Genomic DNA, 15,033 nt, shown 5'->3' with positions numbered 1-15,033 from the left:
GTGACATGACAGGAATACCCAACTAGCTCAGGAAACAAGGGACCTGGGCTCTAAACCCCCTTGTCCTTCCCTCTTGTGGCTTCTCATCAAAACTCTGCATTCTCCCTCTGTACAGAGTCTCACTTTGCATTTCCAATTCCATTCCATGGAACCTAAGTATTCCATGGAGTCCCTCAGAGGCCATGGCTGGGAAGCCAGGAAGAAGTTACATCCATGAGCTCACGCCCCCTTATCCCTCTTCAAACACAGCAAATCTGCTTTATATTTGGGGATCCCAAACAAGTTTTACTTGATAAAAATAAATTTTCTTGAAACCCAAAAGATCAGATGATCTCCAAAGCCTCTTGAAGTCAGATGATCCACTCAAGGAGGAGGTAACATTGAAACTGAGGCTTAACGAAATGACTAGGTTTCAACAGGCAGAGATTAGGGTGAGATCCCTTGAGGTATGACGACCAATATAGGATGGTGTGAGTGTGTGAGCTCTTATGGAAGCTGGACAGCATTCGGGAAGTTAGGGGCAGTTAGTGAAGGTTTCTGAAGAGAAAAAGGACTGGATAAGTCCTGCAGATTAGAATTCATCTTGTTTCAGAGTATATTGTGGGTGAGGTGTGAGGAAGAATGGGATGCATTAAGGAGCTATTGCTGGGAGGTGAGAAGTAACAAGAGCTTAAATTAAATTTAAAGCGGGTGTAACAGCAATGAAAAGAGGCAAAAGACTGAAGAGATGCTCCACCAAGAGAAAGATCATCTTGCTGGTGGTGAGTCCCCATGACTTTAAGGAAGTAATACTTCAACTCTTAATAGGCACAGCCAGACTTTAGGGTGTTTTCACACAGAACTAAGCATAGACAACTATTTGGAAAATGTTATGACTTCTCATAATAATAAAGGAGAAACTGAAAGTAACTATCACTTGAAGTTGCTTAAATTAAAATAAAATTGGGCCCCGTCACCCTCCAAATACACCACATACCACCCATGAATCTTATTTTTCCTCCTGACAAGTCTAAATTACTGACACACAGCTAAAATTGTACCCTGCTTCTGAAATGTTGAAAAGCCTAATACTTTCAAATACTACCATCACCTGAAGGAGTGAACTAAACTTTTATAATACAAATTCTGGAGGCCATATCTAAACTTCCCTCATCAATTACTTATGTTATGACTACTTCCTCTATGATATATAGTTTAAGGTTCAACATCTGATTCAAGGAATATATAAGTCTTCCTAGAAACAAGAAATATTTATAGTTGCCTCTATTGTGACTGTTTTATCTCTTGGTCTTGTTATGTATCTATCTGTCTAGAACTTGTCATCTTGCTCCATGTCTAACTGGCTTGCAAGCTATAAGGGCAGTTTCATACTTAAATAGAATTTAACAATTCATATACAGTAATTCTCATAGTCTTTATAGTCAAGAGAACACTTGTAAATACCCTGCTGCATTTAATCCTCACAAAGCAAAATGACAGAATATAAAACAAAACAGCCACTGTGAAAAATAGCTTGGCAATGGCTCAAAAAGTTAAATATAGAATTACCAGATTACCCAGCAATTCCACTCCTAAGTGTACTGAAAAGAATTGAAAACAGATACTCAAATAAATACACACCAATGTTCACAGCAGCACTATTGACAATAGCCCAAAGATGGAAACAACCCAAATGTCCATTGACAGATGAGTGGATAAGCCAATGGTGGTATGGACATACAATGGAATGTTATTCAGCCATAAAAAGAAATGAAGTACCGATACATGCTACAATGTGAATGAACCTGGAAAACATTATACCAAGTGAAAGAAGCCTAACAAAATAGGTCACATATTGTATGATTCCATCTATAGGAAACATCTAGAGTAAATGAACCCATAAAGGCAGAAATAGATTGGCAATTGCCAAGGGTTGGTGGGTAGGGCTTGGCAGGGCTTGGCAGGGCATGGAGGAGGATAATGGGGAGAGACAGAGAAGTGGTATGGGATTTCTTTCTGGGAGTGATGAAAATTTCTGGAACTAGATAGAGGTGGTAGTTACACAATATTGTACTAAATTGTACATTTTATAATGGTTACTTTTATATGTTATCTGAATAGTAAATTTCACCTCAATAAAAAAAGAAAAAAACAGAAATTGATGGGAGCGAGTATAGAGAAATTGTTTAAATGAGCGATCATGAGGCATATTTTACCAAAAGGAAGTGTGGTCTCAGACATTAACAAACTTGCCAAGGCAAGCAGAAAAGATGAACTCATACAGTACTTCAAAACAAATCTAAATTCGAGTTCTGTGCTCTGACTACTAAACTAGATCAACTAGAATCCAGTGAAAGCTTTTTGGTTAATGTGTCCACTGATCACACTTGCAAAATTCAAGTACCCATGTGTACACACACACACACACACAATCTATAAAATATCAATATTGGCATACAAAAAGAACCTCAATTGTGAGACCGTGGTTCATGGTTTCAGTTATAATTAAAGAAACTTTGTTGCTAAAAAGCCCCCAAATCTTTCCACAGCATGGAAACAGGTGGATGGCATAGAAATCTGTTCAGAAAACACAGTGATTTCCCCATCCAAATTGAGTTTCATTTACTTATTACTATTATTGTGAGACACAGTCTCATTCTGTCCCCATGCTAGAGTGCAGTGGTGTGATCTCAGCTCCCTGCAACCTTCACCTCCCGAGTTCAAATGATTCTCCTGCCTCAGCCTCCTGAGTAGCTGGACTACAGGTGCGTGTCACCATGCCCAGCTAATTTTTGTATTTTTAGTAGAGATGGGGTTTCACCATGTTGGCGAGGCTGATCTTGAACTCTGGACCTCAGGTGATCTGCCTGCCTCAGCCTCTCACAGTGCTGGGATTACAGGTGTGAGCCACCACACCTTGCCTATTTATTCTTTATTAATGTGTCCATGATATGTTTGCAAGACTAGGACACTTCTTGACTGATAGGTAGTTTTTTTGAACGAAAAAAAAAGTATGGATATATTTCATATGCGAAAATGATGGTAAAACTGAACTCAAAAAAGCAACTCATAGGTTCTTTACAATCTACATTCTTTCTAATAAGAAGGCAGTGGAGCACAGTGGTTAAGAGTATTTTGTCATAAAACACACTTAGAGTGTTGGCTGGCTTTACTATTTGTGTGACCTTGAGAAAGTTATTAAATCTCCTTAAGTATCAGATTCCTAATTTGTACACTGAAAACATCAAATGTGTACAGTATAGATTGTTGTAAGGACATCATAAGGGAGTACATGTAAAGTACTTTAATAAAAGAGATGCTCAATTTATGGTAATTACGATTATTTCACCTCTGCACTTACCTCTAGCTGAATATAGACTTGCTCAGGCATCTTCTGGCCATAGCTTTCCAAGAGGGTGATGGTTTCTTTTAGAGGTTCAAAGAGTTCATCAGTAGCTCTCTGTCGGCTTCTTACAGCCAGAAGATTCCCCATGATGTCAACTAAACCATCATGATCACCTTCATTTAATTCTCTTTGAAGTCCTGCATCTGTCTCCTTTATAAATTCTTGTAGCTCATTCAGACTATTAAATATATATGTACATACACAAAAAAATAAGTTTATTAAAACATTTAGTATAAGACTTCTGATTGAATCTTATTTTCATTATGTACCTGATTAAACGTTATTTATCTCTATCATGAAATTGGCAACATTAACACTCTTAAAAGTAACATCTCAGTTTTAGAAAGCAGTTTAGAAAGTTATAATTCCAAATACCAAAGTACAAAGGCTACCTGTCAATGACAAATCTCAAAAGATGCTCCTGAAACATCCAGCTCCATTTCTTAATTATGGTTAACAAGCTCACTTTGAAAGGCTTCATGTCCACCTTGAACCAACTATCAAACACTCTGAAGTCATCAAATTTGCTCATCTGAGCGTACAAAGCTTCATAAATGTCGATCTGTAGTTAGAAAAAAATTAACTAGAACAACTCAATGAAAAGCCAGTTCACTGCATTAAATGCTAAGAGTTTTCCTTGCCTGTTCTTTGAATTGTTCAAGAGTTGGTGGTTGTTTGGGAATGTCTTCATTTGCACGAGCATCCATTTCATCGGAAGATACAGCGTGGCCATACAAGAGAAAATGCTTCATAAACTCAGCTCGATCATCCACCCAGAGGTAAGCATGGGTCTCCAGGGTGTTTCTGAAATCTAAGACTTTGTTGACGACATTCGACACTCTGTTCATGATCTCTTGCCTGACCTCTGCCAGGCCTAACATGTTATCCATATCATTCTAAATGAGAGGAAAACACAGCACTTATTCAAACCAACCTTGCTTTATCAATTATCTACAACATAACATTACCAAGGTAATTCTTCAAAGGGAAAGTAGTTAGAAAAATTAAAAATCATGTTGCTTTTTCCAACTTCTTTTTTCCCTGTGCTTACCATTATTCTAATTTGTTCTGGGTTTTGTTTTCTGGTGTTTTTTTTTTTTTTTTTTTTCCAGACAGGGTTTCGCCTTGTCGCTCAAGCTACAGGGCACTGGCTTTATCACAGCTCACTGCAGCCTCTAACTCCTGGGCTCAAGAAATCCTCCTGCCTGAGCTTCCTGAGTAACTTGGACTACAAGTGCATGCCACCATACCCAGGTAATTTTTTCATGTTTTGTAGAGACGGTCTTCCTATGCTGCTTAGGCTGGTCTTGACCTCTTGGGCTCAAGCAATCCTCTTGCCTCAGCCTCACAAAGTTCTAGGATTCCAGGCATGAGCTACCACACCCAGCCACAATTTGTTTTTGAATCATTAATATAAAAGCTAAATACCCATTAACTAAGAAAATACCTGATAATTTTTAATTTCCAGGTGTGTTGCTATTCGGTTCATCTGGGCAGATATTCTAAAACTATTGCATAACATTTCTTCTACCAGATCATAGAAGCCATCCCCAGCCTCTCTGTCTAGAGAAGGTTTAAACACAATCTCAGGAGGCAACAAGATCATTTGTGCTTGAAAAAATGGTGCTGGTTTCAACTGTTTCTCTGTATTCTTCAGAAAGAAGTCTAAGTCGTGCATTATAGCCTGAAAAAAGCCTTCCACCACAATGTCATCAATGAATTCTACATAAATTTTCCAGTTATCCAGAGAGGGATTGGCTTTGAAGAGCTTCCTATTTTCCTAGAAACAGACAAGTATTAGTAGATGAATATAAACAAATAATTAGCATAAAATTAAAACTTTCCATTTAAATCGTTTGTAAAAGAAGAGACTGCATTTTTGTGCACAAGACAGGAACATTCAAATACTAAGTTGCAGAACCTTAAGCTAGATGTCAAAGATCTAAGCAGGAATTAGAACATTAAGTTCACACATGAAATACATTCAAAAGTCATTTTTTCAAGGAAAGTTCTCTATGAAGATTGCTATCTTCAGATGCAGACAGGAAATACACTAGTTCCCAGTGAATTCTAGACATATCGGACCCGGGCTCTAGTTCTTGCTCTGTCACTAACTCTGTGTCTTTAGACTTTGTCTTCCAGGGCCTTCCCTATCATAAAGAGATCTGTTGAACTGGTCCTTCAGAGAACATTATTCTGGAACATCTGAAGATTATCAAGTCAGGAAAGTACTATGTACTCTATGCCATTCTTGGAGACTCACAATGTATGTATTCTATTAAAGTCCATTGAGGCTATTATTAAAAAGTCAAAAATAACAGATGCTGGTGAGGTTGCATAGAGAAAAGAATGTTTATATACTGTTGGTAGAAGTGTTAATTAGTTCAACCACTGTGGAAGACGGTGTGAAAATTCTTCAAAGACCCAAAAACAGAAGTATCACTTGACCCAGCAATCCCATCACTGGGTATACACCAAAAGGGATATAAATCATTCTATTATAAAGACACACACATGTATGTTCACTGTAGCACTATTCACAGTAGCAAAGACATGGAATCAACCTAAGTGTCTATCAATGACACACTGGATAAAGAAAATGTGGTACATGTACACCATGGAATACTAACTAGCCATAAAAAAGAATGAGATCATGTCCTTTGCAGGAACATGGATGGAGCTGAAGGCTATTACACTCAGCAAACTAATGCAGGAGCAGAAAACCAAATACTGCATTTTCTCACTTATAAGTGGGAGCTAAATTATGAGAACACATGGACCCATAGAGGGGAACAACACGCACTGGGATCTCTAAAGGAGGATGGAGGTTGGAAGGAGGGAGACGATCAGGAAAAATGATTAATGGGTACTAGGCTTAATACCCGGGTGATAAAATAATCTGTACACCAAACCTTCATGACACAAGTTTACCTATCTAACAAACCTGCACATATTCCCCTGAACTTAAAAGTTTATTTTACTTTTTACTTTTACTCTAAGTCCATTAAATGTGGTTTAGCCCAATTGTTTTCAGACCTTGTTTAAGCACAAATATTTTGTTTGTATGTATGTATGTATGTATTTACTTTGCAAACCATCTGTAATAAGCAACCTGTGGAATAGACCCAGTTTGGAAAACACTGGACTGGGGAAGTTCTAAGCTCCCTTCTTGCATCAACAATATGAGATTCTTGCACCTTAGTGTCTCCCAAGAGTTTGGGCGACATAATGGACAAGTCAGTTGGGGCAAAACAGGACCTGAAGGCAGAAGTGTGGTTAAAGACGACTACAGGCTGAGCACGTGGTGTGCATGGCCCAGAGACACAGGTTTCAAAAGGTCAGGTGGGCAGCAAAGTTGATTCCAGAGAGGCTATCTGAGTGGCTAAACTAGTCTATACAGATCAGACAGCAGATGCCCAAGGGAGGTAGTGTAGCACAGAGCAAAGAAGACATTGGAATAAGATCTGATTATAAAGTGGACTATACTCTGTTTTGATTATTCTTTACTATGGATATATGATCCAGGATGCAAAGGTGTATGCTTTAAGCAAGAATCAGAACTAGAAAGGTGAGTATAGATTCTAATAAGGCAGGGCAGAGATGAGAGAATCCTAGCCTTGAAACAAATTTAAGAACTGCTCCTTCTCAGGAATGCTGTGTTGCCCATCAGCCAGGTGGAACCATTCAAATCTGGGTAATCATGTGACATGCACACCTGGAATTGTGCAGTACACATCCCAGGAAGTATACACAGCTGTCCTGGCCCCTATGTAGGCACTAAAAGGGAAAAGTATAGCTAAAGAAAAATCTTCTTTTTCTTTTCTTACAGCTAAAGAAAAATCCTTAGAGACCATCATCTTAGAGATATTAATATGGTTTGACTCTGTGTCCTCACCCAAATCTAATCTTGAATGGTAATCCCCACGTGTTGGGAGAGTTGCTTGGTGGAAGGTGATTGAATCATGTGGACGGACTCCCTGCCCCAATCCCCCACTCGCTGTTCTCATGATAGAATTCTCATGAGATCTGGTTGTTTGATAAGTGCGTGTTTCTTCCCCTTTTCTCTCTCTCCTGCCACCATGTAAGATGGACCTTGTTTCCCCTTTGCCTTCTGCCATGATTGTAAGTTTCCTGAGGTCTCCCCAGCCATATGGAACTGTGAGTCAATTAAATCTCTTTTCTTCATAAATGACCATGTATCAGGTAGTTCTTTTTTTCACAGCAGTGTGAAAACAGACTAACACAGACATGAAAACAAAGACCTAATATACATTCAGCGTCACACTAGTAGGAAGTTAACAGCTGAGCTAGGACTAGAAACCAGCCCCCTTAACCTCCCAGAGTAGGGCCTTTCCCATCATGTCACAGTCATATACACTTTTTCATACCAAGAGATCCACTTTATATCACTACAGTCACATTGATGAGAAATGCTGTATCTTCAGCACACTAGGATAAAGGGAGCAAAAGGAAGAGAAAGGAGAGCTTTAGACAACTGAATGATCACTCAGGTCCCTTCCAGACCCAATATTCCATGGTCCTGTTCCTCTCTTCTCTTCATCTTTAACTCTCACTCCAGACCACTCACTGACATCCCACTGACCAGAAAACATGTAAAAGGCAGAACTGACTCACCCTTGGCCATATTTCTACAGCTTTTCCCCAAACCACGTTCCTCAAGTCAAGAGGAAAATAATCACTTAAAAGACCCAACTAAAGGAAACAAATAATCATTTAATTTCCATTTTAAAGCTGGCTTACATTCCCTCAAGGCAAAAGCTCTCTTCCATTCTCAGATTGAGAACGGTGATTTCAAAGCTTCTTAGTTTTTGCCTGAAGGACAAAAATAGGAGGATCCACTTATTAATAGAACAAATTCTAACATTTTTCTCTGAGATGACAATGCAAAATCTTGTTTTTATGACGATTTGTAGTCATGTCTTGGCCACACTTTTAATACATTTTCATGAGGATTCATAAATCTTAATGGTTTAAAATCCTTGAAGTTTGGGGAGTATATTTTTTTATTACCAAGAAAATGTAACAGAAAAAAACTAATTGTAATCCATCATCTGTCCCCTATGAGACAGATTCTAACACATAAACGGTTGTAGAGGTGTCTTAAAAGTCACAGAATAATTCACAGCATTTCAGTGAACAACTAGAAATAGTCTATGGCGTGACTTAGTTAAGATACTGCTGAAAAACAAATTAATTTCCAGATAAATGCCTCCTTTACATGTCAGGACACCCCTGAGATTCTCTCCAGGCTATCCAGGTCTTTGGCAGAGCCTTCCAAGGGAGAAGGGCCCTGCCCACACTTTGATTTCAGATTTCTAGCCTCTAGACTATGAGAGAATAAACTTCTTTCATTTCAAGACAGCCTGTTTGTGGACCTTGTCATAGCAACCTTGGGATGCTATTCCAGGCAGTACTTAAGGAAGATAGAAACAAAGTCTTTGCCCTAGCAAACTGTCATCGACGGGAAAATTAAAACTTTCTCAGAAATTCCAGAAAATGTTGGAAGTCAACAGAAACATTGAAACCCATGTTAATTGTGTACTTCTTTTTATTTTCTTCTAGAAAATATGCTCTATCCACTAGAGCATATCAAATGTACTGTACTTTACTTTTTGGTAAGAAAATCTGTTACCCTTCAAAGTCTTTCTTCACTCAGCTTCCTGCCCTGGTTTTCCTCCTCCTGTCTCAGCCTTTCCTTTTCTGTATCTTTGGCTGGTCCTTCTTCTCCCCAGTCTCCTAAGGGAAGAATGGTGGTCCAGCCAATAGTCCTTGATTTTCATCTATTCTCTAGCTAAACTCATGTTCTCAGTGATCTCATCTAGTTTCCTGGCTTAAATATCATTGTCACCCACTCCTCTTTCATTTGTGTTTTCAGTTTGGACCCCTCTCATTTACTCTAAATGAGTAAATCCAATAGCCCACTCAATTCCTCTACTTGGCTAATTAACATCTCAAATTCAAAAGGCCAAAACTGAAATCTTGACCTTCCTTGCTAAGTCTCTTCCTCTCACACCCTTCCGCATCCGAATAGATTGCAACTTCACCTTTCCAGTTGATCATGACGAAATGTGTAGAATAATCTTTAACGTGTCTTTCTTTCATGCTCCACATCCAGTCTTTAGGAAATTGTTTGCTCCACTTAATTCAAAATATACCCAGAATCCAACTACTTATAATCACTTTCACTGCTACCACCCTGCTCCAGCACCATCATCTGTTACGTGCCTGTGCCATGGTCTGAATGCTTATGTCCTCCCCAAATTCAAAAGTGAAAATCCTAACCCCCAAGGGGATGGTATTAGGAGGAGGGGTTTAGGAGGAGGTGACTAGGTCCTGAGGGCAGAGCCTTCATGAATGGGAGTACTGCCTATATAAAACAGGCCCAGGGGAACTTCTTCCATGCAAGGACACAGTGAAAAGTTGGCAGTCTGCAACCTAGAAGAGGGGCTTTGCCAGAAACTGATCATGCTGGCACCTGGACCTCCAGAACTATGAGAAAACCATTTCTGTTGTTTTAAAGTTACCCAGTTTTCAGTATTTTGCTATAGCAGCCTGAACATACTAACCCCTTAGATTACTAGTAAGAACTGCAACCTACCAGGTCACCCTGCCTCTTCCCTTGCCTCCCTACAGAGGGTCTCAACACAATAGCCAGAAATCCTTTTAGAATGAAAGTCAGATTGTATTTACTGCCCTCCTCAAAATTCTGCAGTGTCTTTCACATACCAGAGTGAGCCAAAGCCAGAGTCTGCACAAGGGTCTATGAAGCCTCCCCTGAGCTGCCAGTCCCTCCCCATGCAGCTTAGCATCTGACCTCACCTCAACAACTCTCCACTCAGCTCCCTCTACTTGCCCCCCCACACTTCCCTGCTCTTCCTCGAGCATGCCCAGGGAGCCCCTGCCCAACAGCTATCTCCTCTGCCTGGAACACTCTTCACCAAAGGTCTGCTTGGCTGACTCTATCACCTTTATCAAGTCTTTGTTCAAATTTCACCTTCTGGTTGGGGCCTACACTGATCATCCTACTTAAAACTGCATCTTCGACCCCACCCTCCAGAATTCCCTTGCCCTGCTCCAACTTGATTTTTTCCTGCAGCGTGTACCAGTTCTGACACACCACGACTTACTATGTCACTGCTTATTATCTCTCTCCCCTCACTAGATTCAAGTTCCATGAGAGCAAGGATCTTTGTCTGCTCTGCTCTCTTTCATATTTCAAAAACCTAGAAAGGTGGTGGGTACACGCAAGGCTCACAATAAATATTTCTCAAATAAGTGAATGATGATGGACTGCAAAGACAAGATAGATAATGGGTTGCATACAATTCCCAGCAGGAAAACCATAATCTATTTCTTGTTCTGCTGAGAATTAGCCTAGAGACAAGGACCTTCATTTTACACATGAGAAAATTCAGGCCCAGCCTCTGGAAGACTGTGGTTTCCAGCCTTTACCAAGGACACTTTCCCTACCCCACACTGTGCTACTTTATGATGGCTTCAGTGTGTGTGTGTGTGTGTGTGTGTGTGTGTGTGTGTGTGTGTGTGACAGAGAGATAGAGAGAGTGCATGAGGGAGAGAGAGTGTGTGTGTAATGTGAGAGAGGAAGAGTGTGTGTGAGAGTGTGTGACATACAGAGAAAAAGAGTGTATGTGAGAGCGAGAGAGATTTTGTGTTTGTGGGTGGCGGGCGAGGTCTGTCTGCCTTGTCCAAAGGAGAGTATTCATGGTTTAAGGACCGTGCCTGTCTATAGAGAAGACTCCACATAACAAGGATGCTCAGAGGAAACATGAAATACGCTCTTTCATTCCCATCCCTTTTTTCCTTAAGAAATAGGAACGACAAGAAATCAACTCCCCATGTTGCCATCATCAGCACTGCACATCTGTGAGCACCACATTGCTACCTTTGCCTTCCCTCCATCCTGTACTACAGATGAATGCTTCATGCTTCTATCTTAAGACACCTTCAGGTATTTATTGAATCCCATTCCCTCAATGGCTTTCTTCCAACAATTTTTTCTCCTTCCTAGATTACTGCAGTTAACATACAAACATCCTGAAACATCAACCACTGTTAAAAAGAAAACCCTCCCTACCCTGATACACAGGCCCCAGGTACTGCCCAGTTGTTGGTTTGCCCCACAGCAGAGCTCCTCAGGATCTCCTCGGCTGCCTCCACTCACATTTCCCCATTCTCTCATCAGCCCACTCCCATCAGGCTTCCATTCCGCCACCATATGAAATTGCCTCTTCTCATCCCAATGACTTCCATGTTGCCAGATCTGAGGGTTAGCCTCCGTCTTTATTTTCGGGTCCTACATCAGGATGGGACAGAGTTGAGCTCTTCCTCCTCCTTGAAATTCCTTCTTTATTGGTTTCCAGGGCATGACTCTCTCTTTTTCAGCATCCTGTGCAGGATTTTCCTCTTCTCCCTGACCTAGGGAGGATTTTGAGGCTAGTTTTTGGGCCTCTTTTCTATCTATAATTCCTACATGTTCTTAATTATATGCCTCTAAATACCATACATGTGTGCATGAATCTCAATTCTCTGCTACTTACCTGGATTTTGACCCGAACACAAGACACAGGTGCAATTCTAGTCTACTCAAAATTGTCCCTTAGGACGAGCATCTCTAACTAACTTGTCCAAAAGCAAACCTTTTTTTCCCCTACAAGATCTGCTCACCACAGTCTTCCTCATATCTGCCCTCATATTAAAGGGCAACTCCAGTCCAGTCCAATCACTCAGACCAAAAACCTTGAAATCATCCTTCTCTCTCCTCTGATTCCTCAAAGCAAATTCTGCTGGCCCTGCCTTCAAAATATATGCAGGATATGAACTGCCTTGATCGCTAGCACCGTGACCCAAGGCAGCATCATTTCTCACCTGGATTATTAGCGTAGGCTCTGAAGAGTCTCCCTGCCAACCACTTCTTTGCTCCCCTGTGGCTTACCCTCCACAGGGAAAGCCTTTGAGCAGAAAGTCTCTGGCTGTTCTTTTTCCCCTTACAGTAAAATCCAAAGTCCTCATAACAGCCTGCTAACCCCACGTAATGTGCCATTAGTCTCTTCTACCTCATCCGCCACTACCACTCCCCTTGCAAATTCTGCTCCCAGTTTGCTGACTGATCCTGGGACAGGACAGGCTGCTCCCGCCTCGAAGTGTCTACACTTTTGCTCTCCAGAATGTCCTTCTCCTCATATCCGTATGCTTTGTTCCCTGTCAGTTCTCTGCAGAAATACTATCTTAGGAAAGAGGCCTGCCCAACCACCCTACCCCCAAGTGACTCCTTATTCCACCTGCTCGGCTCTATTTTTCATCACTACTCCTAACACAACTGACATATTATCTATTTGTTCATTTCTCTTGCTAACTTCCTCTGACTAGAGTGTAAGCTCCATGAAATAAAGGATTTTGGCTGGGGAGGGGGGGGCTTTTTTGTTTGCTTTTATTTTCCTGCCTTCTGCATTTTGTGTTAGTTTTTTTTTTTTTCTGTTTTTCCTTGAATTCATAACCCTAGATTAGTGCCTGTTACTGTTTTAGGAACTCAAATTTTTGTTAAAAGGAGAGTAATTATTGTTGTCATCCTTAGGAGATGGTTGAGAGGGTTCCTTGAGATGACCTAAGCAAGGTGTTTGTTTGGCACATACAAGGCAGTCAACAAACAGTGGTAGCTATTAGGAGCATCCAAAAGAGGACGCAACTGTGACAAGGTAAAGATTCTATCACTAGCCTTTCTGTTTCATCAACACATCTCACATTCTGATCTCTTCCCTCAGAAATGAGAGTAGTGAGGGCTACAGAAATTGTAGGCAAGTAACACAAATTCTCCCATTTCGAATGCCTAATAAAACCATTCATGAAGTTCTTTCAGGCTTGATAAAAGAGTCCCACATTATTAGGTTAAGTATTTTTGCTCTTCTCTGAACTCAATGAAAAGATCCATAAATCTTGAAAGCTTAAAAGCCGTTACCTCAACCAAGTTGTGGATCTTGCAGCCATCTTCTTGGATTAACTTGTATTTTTTTGTAAACAAATCACCCTTGTCCTCCAAGGTGAAGGCCACCTCTCGTCTGTGCTCTCTCCTGGGAGGTAGCACGCACCCGGCCCAGGCCCTCATGGTCTGCTGGATCACCTTCACGTTGCTCTGCGTGCGCTCAACTCTGTGCTCCAACTCGGACGTGGCCTCCCTCACCCTCTCGATGTAGCCCCAGCAGTCATCCTGCCACGTCAGCCACATTGTGGCTGCTGTCAGCTGCTCATCAATAGCCCTCAGCTCATCTTCAATCAGAGGGTATTCAACTTCCAGGAGCGTCTGTTTGAGCTTATTATACCCTTGCACAAGAAGGTCAAGATTTCCAATGTACTGAGCAAAGAAAACAACAAAACAAAAAGTGCCAAATATGTTAGCTATTTTCTCTGTCTTAAAGGCGTAAAAATGTCATATAGGTCTATATAATAAATACAATTCAAAATATTTATATTCATAATAGGCCCTAGTATCTTTTTTTTTTTTTTAACAAAAAACACAAACCTTTAAAATAGTGTTCCTTTTATTGAAGATGGCTAAAGCTGAATCTGGTATGTCTTGTTTCTTCAACATCAGAAGATATTTCACTTCTCTCAATATAGCCACTAGCTATTAAAACAACAATTATTAAAATTATCGCATATTTTAATAATGTCACTCTATTTTAACTCAAGTTTAACTTGAAACACTTAGGATGTTATCCAAGGATTACTATATTTCCAAATCAACAAGGTAAATGGGCTTTTGTTTCATATATTTTTTAAAAACAAAAATCATACATTCCATAATATAGTAAAGGTATATGAATTATCCCTAAAACCTCTCAAGAAATTAGTTTCTATAAATTGGTTTTATGAAATTAGAAAGTAGAAGGAATCCTCAGTTTACTGTGTCATATATTTAGGTATGTGTGCTGAGTTTTACTAACAAAATAAAGTCAGTTATTCTCTGTATATGTTTTAGGGAAACAGATCAGAATTCAGGTACAGAGTATGCTTATCCAACTCAGTGAGGCTAACTTTCCCACTTCCTAGGCATGCATATGCACTGTCATGAGAGACTCCAGGTAATCACTAAGAGTGAATGTATAATCTTCACCCCCTAAAAATCCAGCCAGATGTTTAAGGCATTTTGTGTTTTGTCATGGAAATTACAAATAGATAGTCTTATAAGCTTGCCCCTTACCCTAAAGCATATCCATGGTGGTAAACAGAAAAGAAAGCTTATTTTGTGTCTCATGTCTAGCAAGCTGCCAGACTTGGAGATTGTTTGTTTAAAAAATATACAATGCGTATACATATGTACATGTACATCTAGTATTTAAATATTTGCACATATAATTATATACACATACACATATATGAATGGTAACAAAGTCCCATTGTTACATAACATGTAATGAAATTATGAGAAAATGAATTGAGAAAATATATGAAATTTCCTTTGTTACATGATTTACCATGCAGTAACAAAAGACCTGTTTAATAAATAAAATATTCATCCTGGATATTATTTAACTGTTAATATTTTTATATTGTTTTATTTTTTTTAAATTACCATCAATTTAATTACCATATACAAGCTTACTGTCCCTTTG

The 15,033-nt window shown here is 39.8% G+C and overlaps 1 protein-coding gene across 1 annotated transcript in view; it reads right to left on the bottom strand.

Annotated features, from left to right (window-relative positions):
* Positions 1–15,033, bottom strand: part of DNAH11 (dynein axonemal heavy chain 11) — a 372,580-nt gene that overhangs the window by 309,487 nt on the left and 48,060 nt on the right. Inside the window, exons 13-18 of the mRNA XM_050784822.1 lie at positions 13,941–14,045; positions 13,380–13,772; positions 4,833–5,165; positions 4,027–4,281; positions 3,778–3,947; positions 3,341–3,563 (exon numbers count right to left, since the gene is read on the bottom strand). Of these exons, the coding sequence (XP_050640779.1) occupies positions 3,341–3,563; positions 3,778–3,947; positions 4,027–4,281; positions 4,833–5,165; positions 13,380–13,772; positions 13,941–14,045 (1,479 nt within the window). The remainder of the gene's footprint in view (positions 1–3,340; positions 3,564–3,777; positions 3,948–4,026; positions 4,282–4,832; positions 5,166–13,379; positions 13,773–13,940; positions 14,046–15,033) is intronic.

The sequence above is a fragment of the Macaca thibetana genome, chromosome 3 (assembly GCF_024542745.1).
Source record: "Macaca thibetana thibetana isolate TM-01 chromosome 3, ASM2454274v1, whole genome shotgun sequence".
Lineage (NCBI taxonomy): Eukaryota > Metazoa > Chordata > Mammalia > Primates > Cercopithecidae > Macaca > Macaca thibetana.
Note: the sequence above shows the minus strand (reverse complement) of the source record. Positions and strands in the feature narration are given on the sequence as shown.